Consider the following 5,946-nt stretch of genomic DNA (forward strand, 5'->3'; position numbering starts at 1 on the left):
CCCTGGGTTTCTCCGCAAAAGGTTCACAAAAGCTGTATGAAGCCAGAGAAGGAAGCCAAGCAGGAAGGAGACAAAGAGAACACGGTTTTCATCCGTCTTGTGAAGGGATCATGAGACAGAAGAGGGCAAAGAGTATCCACACTGATGTACACGGGGCAGACAGATGGGAAGGAGAGCAAACAGCGGGAAAGGCGCTAAGGGGCGGGAAGGGAAGGTCTAACACACATACAACTGGAACCCTAAAGGGGAAGAGAGAAAGAACGGGCAGAAGCAGTGTTCAAAGGGATGACGCTGAAATGAAAGACATCAAGCTACAGATTCAAGAAACACCTGTGCCCCAAGCAGGACCCGTACAAAAGCACAACTAAAACCAGACTTGGGGCTTTTGTAGTAAAATGGCTGAAAATGAAAGAGAGGATTTCTCAGAAGGAAAAAAGAGACCCATTTTCAAAGAATGATTGCTGTCTCAGCAGAGATGACAGCCAGCAGACAAAGGGGTGGTCCGAAGGAAATGACCTGCCAACCAACAATTCTGTACCTACGGAAACTACCCTTCAGTCATAAGGGCTAAAGGGTTTCCAGTCAAAGAAAAACAGAGACCAGCAGATACAGCAAACTACGCCTAAAAAAAAAAAAAGGCTACACGTGGAAACAAAGTGATCCCAACTGAAAACAAACATATGTAAAATGTGCACACGTATATACCCACACCTACTTCACAGTAATAAAAGATAAAGGTGTGGGTAAAACTACATTAGTGACAGCCAAAAACGGTAACTTACAGTATTTAAAATATATGTAAAATTAAAAGGCTCGACAACAACTAGCAGAAAAGAGGTGTTAAGGTCTGAAATCTTTACCCCCAAAGATGATCGTGTTAGAGGAGATGGACCTTCAGGACATGATGAGGTCATAAGGGAGAACTCATGAGGGGGATCAGAGCCCTGAGAACAGGGACCCCAGGGAGAACCCCATCCTGTGAAGACACACGGTACAGGTGTCAGGATCCCAGACTTTCAGCCCCCAGGAGAAACAAATACTTTTGTTTTAAGTTTACCCTGTGACTTTTTTTTTTTTTTTTTTAACAGTAGCCCAAATGGACTAGGATAGATAACAGGGACTGAGAAGTGGGGGTATACCGAAAATACCTAAAAATGAGGAAGCAGCTCAGGAACTGGAACGGGTACAGGCTGGAAGGGTTTTGCAAGACAGACTAGAAAAGTCCCACGGGTGACTGTCACAAAGGCTGGCAGAGAGTCAGGAGAGCTGCAGAGAAAGCCTTGACCCTCCTCCAGAACATGCCACTGATTGCAAACAGAAGCTGCTAGAAGTTTGGACGGTGAACGTCAGTCTAGCCAGGCCTCAGATGGAAACAGGACACGGTTACTGGACAAGAAAGGTGATCCCTGTCATAATGTGGCAGGGAGCTTGGCTGGACTGCGGTCATGTCCTGGTGTTCTGCAGAAGGCAGAACTTGGAAGCCATGAAATGGGGTATGTGGGCGCGGACATTTCCAAGCCCAGTGTTGCAGGACCAGCTTGGCTGCTCTTGAATAACTTCGGTAAAAATCAAGAAGAGAGAATATGGCTGAAAGCCAGAAGGGCTCGTCAAAAGGGAAACAGGTTTTAAGATTTTATTTATTTGAGAGAGAGGGAGAGAGTGGGGGCACAGTTGTAGGGAGAGGCAGAGGGAGAAACAGACTTCCCTCAGAGCAGGGAGCCTGATGCAGGGCTCGATCCCAGGATCCTGGGACCTTGGCCTGAGCCGAAGGCAGACACTTAACAACTGAGCCACCCTGGCACCCCGGGAAACAGGTTTTAAAAACTTGGAAAATACTCAGGGTCTCAAAGAGCACAGAGTCAGTCATGACGTTCCTCAGCCTCCATCCTTCCCACCCCGATCCCCTCCTCCCATTCCCAGCCCCGGGGATTCGTTAGTCCTTGCAGGAACCCCAGATCCAGCTGCGCTCTGCAACCTGGCAGCCTTACTGAGCTCCACTAACCCAGAAACCTAACTCAGTACAAGAGAACGGAGATCCCAGGTCATTTCCTGACTATCCCTTTCTAAATTAACTGTGGCTCTGAGAGAAGGAACGGAGGAAGGCCGGTCAACAACACGGGTAGAGCTCTACTTTTTATTTTTATGTTTTGAAAGGAAAAACCCTATCATGATATATTGCCTAATGTCTCTGCGCCACAACAAACACACCGGGTCCTCGTCTCTAAAATTATAAAATGCTCTTCCAAACTCCCTCTGACATGCGGCCAGCCAATCCTTGATTTATAAAATAAACAAAGACCTCCAGGATAAATAAACTGGAGTAACACCCATCAGCAGCCATAACGGAATTTAAAAGTCAAATGACGCTTTTCCTCCTTTCAGATCATTCTTAACTTCATCAAAAGAATTTTGAAAGGTTTAACAGAATGAGTGGAAATGTAATCGGACCTGAAATTCGGTTGCTAATGTTTTTCATCCCTGTCATAATCGTCAACAAATCAATCAACAGCTGAGAAAAGCACAGTCTCCAAAGAATAGGATAACTTGATATGCAGAATAAAGTAACAGTTCTCATTTATTATGTGCTGACTGTATACCGGGATCCAGGCCAAGCCCTTTCCCTGCCCTCCCTCATTTAACCAGCCCCCTGATGCAGGCGCTCTTATTACGCCCGTTTTGGAGACAGAGACGCTGAGGCTTACAGCAGAGAGCGCTTAGGGACACAAGCAAACTGAGGCAGCCCAATTCTCGGGTGCACGAGCTCTGTAGACCATCTGTGGGTCATCTTGAGAATCTTAAACAATGTCTACTTTTTGTCTATTTTTTAAAATTTTTTAAATTTTTTTAAAAGATTTTATTTATCTGACAGAGATCACAAGGAAGCAGAGGCAGGCGGGGCAGGGAGAGTGGGCAGCAGGCTCCCTGCCGAGCAGAGAGCCCCATGTGAGGCTCCATCCCAGGACCCCGGGATCATGACCCTGAGCTGAAGGCAGAGGCTTAAAACCACTGAGCCACCCAGGCACCTTATTTTATTTTTTAAAGGACAAAGCTTTGAAATAAATTTTTTAAGTTTGAGGGGAGGAGGAAAAAAATACAGCTTCTGGGGGAAAAAAAAAAGCAAACATTTATCCTTTTAGAAATTCCATGTCAAACAGCGATCTGTTGATTTTTCTATCACTTCCATTGTTTTTCCTCAAATTTGTTCTTGGCTCCTAAATCGTTTCCCAGCTTGAGATGCTGAAGCACGGTCTTCCAGGTCTGAGTCTTTGGTAAGGCCAACAGCGCCCCCCAGCGGGCATTTCCCCAACATCCCTACTTTGCTTTCCCCACTCAGAACAGAGCAGACGGACCTGATAAAAATCCCCCATGACCCCAGCTCCCGGCAACGCTAAGGGCTCGCATGGGTCCTTGGCGGCTGCCACAGATCCCAACTTTTCCCACCTCTACTCCTGGCTGTGCCGGGCCGTTGGCTACTCAAAGGCGGTCCAAAAAAGTCTCAAAGTGGTGTTGAAATTCTTGACTAAAAATCAGGTGTTTTTAGGGGATTACCACAGAATAAACAGGGAAGGTGACCCACGGTGTGCTGGCCGTCACAGATGTTAGCCCCGGACAAAATACATCAGAGATGTTAAAGAGTGGGTGGAAAGAGGCATTCTGGGGAGACCCATGACAACATAGTGGGGTTTGGGGAGCCCTGCACCCCAGAACCTGGATTGGAGGTCCAGCTGCGGGGAATGGTTAGGAGCTCAGCACAGCCACTGGGCTCCAACCCTCAGGCTCCTCGCAAGCTGCCCGATTTTAGGCAAACTAACTGCTTCACCTCTCTGCCTCCACTTCCTCACCTGAAAAATGGGGCTGTTTTGAGGGCTAAATGAGATGCTGTACACTAAGCACTTAACACAGAGCTTGGTGCACAGAAAAAAACCCTGTAAATGTCAAATTTAACGAAAGAGACCCCTTTCTTCTCTGCAGACCTTCTCTGTTTCCTCATTCATGCCACGGAATATTACTGAGCATCTACTATCTGCCAAGGTCCATGCCGGCACGAAAAGGTTAAAACTTGGTCCCTTTATTTTTAAAAATTTATTTATTTATTTATTGAGAGAGAGAGAGAGGAAGGTGTAGCGACAGAGGTCGACTCTGTGCTGAGTGCCCTGGCTGGATGCAGGACTCCAGGTCACAACCCTGAGATCATGCACTGAGCCGAAATCAAGAGTCGGGCGCTTAATGGACTGAGCCACCCAGGTGCCCCTTGGTCCCTTTTAAAGAGCACCAAGCGTCTGGAATTGGCCAGATTAGGAGTTGTGCAGACCTCAGATGTTAAGAGGTTTATGGCACCTCTGTTTGTGATTTAAAGTTGCAGGTAAAAAATGTACTGGGATGCACAGATTTTAAAAGTATCTTCCTGGATTTTCTCATTCGAAAATTCCAGACAAGTTGAGGCCAGGTGTTTCTCATTGGTTTTGGTTTTTAAGCCTTAATAATACCCTAAAATGTGCTTCACGTGGTGAGAGCCAAGGAAACTCAGTGGCAACAATTCGGTCAATTGTTCGGCAAACAATTTGGCAAACAATTCCAGTCGAGGGTACCAAGAGCTTGGAAGGAAATCACTGCATGATAGCTAGCTGCAGGGAATACGGAAGGCAGCTTTTATCAAGCATAAAATCAGAAGGTTGTATTTATTTTAGAGGCGAGGGCTGTATATTCTTTCATTTGCTCACTCACTCATTCAAGGTAAACCACTTCACATCATTTGGAAAGAAAGATCAGAAAAGGATCTCCCTTTCTGAGATGTATGGGAGAACGCACATCCCCAAATAAATAATCCTTCTGTGACCATCACATTTTGGGGACCTCCCGCGGGCACACAGCACCAATCACTCCCAACCACTCCAGTCAGGAGAGCCCTGACAGACAAAGGAGATGCTGGTCCTGCCTGTTAGGGCTCCTATTCATCCTCCAAAACCCAGTTTAAGACTCTGCCCCTGCTAAGCCTTCCCCGAACCCCCAGGTGAGGTTATGCCTCATCCCAATGCCTGCTTTGGAGACCCTTCTGTTCTGTGTGTCTGCTCCATTCAACTGCCAACTCTTTGAGCCCAAGGCGTATGTGTGAAGGCTTTACGTCCGCAGTGCCCAGGTGCGGGGCCCTGCACGCAGTGGGACGAACGGAAGCCATTCCACGGATGAGAAAATCAAGAGTGCTCCAGGTGAGCTGAGTAGCAGAGCAAACAGCCAGGTGTCCCGTATCATCCAGACTCAGAGCTGAGTCCACCATTCCCTTTCCAGCACGCAGCGCCCCAGAACCTGGGGAACAGGCAGCCGGGGAACTGGAGTTTTCTTTACCGAATGAATGGAGAGAGGGGCCTGCAAGGTGCAGGGAAGGAGTACCCGGGAGGGAACCAAGAATCCACCCGTCCTGTCTCAGGGACCTCCCCTGGACCGGGGTAGTGGCCGTGGATTCTGCGGTCAAAACCACCGCGGATGCGACGGGAGACTCCACCAGCACCGGCGGAAGAGAGCAATTCTCAGTCACTCGCACGCACACGCTCACACTGGCAGAGACAGACCCAGAGACAGCAAAAATAGCCCCTCTCCAAAGACCACCCGCCGCTTCTTCCTTACCAGGGAAAGACGGCCATCTTCCCGGTCACATGAGCACTAGCACCCGCGCAGCGGGCCCTTTTCTCCTTTCCAGACACCGCCTCGCCCCGCCCCGCTCTGGCCGCCATGATTGCAATGGGCAGATGCTCCTCCGCTGACCCCTGGAAGTGCCATGATTGTGAGGGGCAGGTGCCCTCCCGCTGAGCTTTGGGAGCGCCATGATTGTGAGGGGCACATGCACTTCCGTTGTGCTGGTCACTGACGCCATGATTGTGAGGGGCACAATTCCTTCAAAGCCTAGGCTACACCGTCTGCGAGCGTTATAGTTAAGGAGGACGACGCCAG

At 48.6% G+C, this 5,946-nt stretch overlaps 1 protein-coding gene across 1 annotated transcript in view; it reads right to left on the reverse strand.

Annotated features, from left to right (window-relative positions):
* VPS35L (VPS35 endosomal protein sorting factor like) overlaps positions 1-5,749 on the reverse strand; it is a 120,739-nt gene extending 114,990 nt beyond the window's left edge. Inside the window, exon 1 of the mRNA XM_045994207.1 lies at positions 5,623-5,749. Coding sequence (XP_045850163.1) covers positions 5,623-5,729 — 107 coding nt within the window. The 5' untranslated portion in view covers positions 5,730-5,749. The remainder of the gene's footprint in view (positions 1-5,622) is intronic.
* Between the last annotated feature and the right edge of the window lie 197 nt (positions 5,750-5,946).

This window comes from Meles meles, chromosome 21 (genome assembly GCF_922984935.1).
Source record: "Meles meles chromosome 21, mMelMel3.1 paternal haplotype, whole genome shotgun sequence".
Lineage (NCBI taxonomy): Eukaryota > Metazoa > Chordata > Mammalia > Carnivora > Mustelidae > Meles > Meles meles.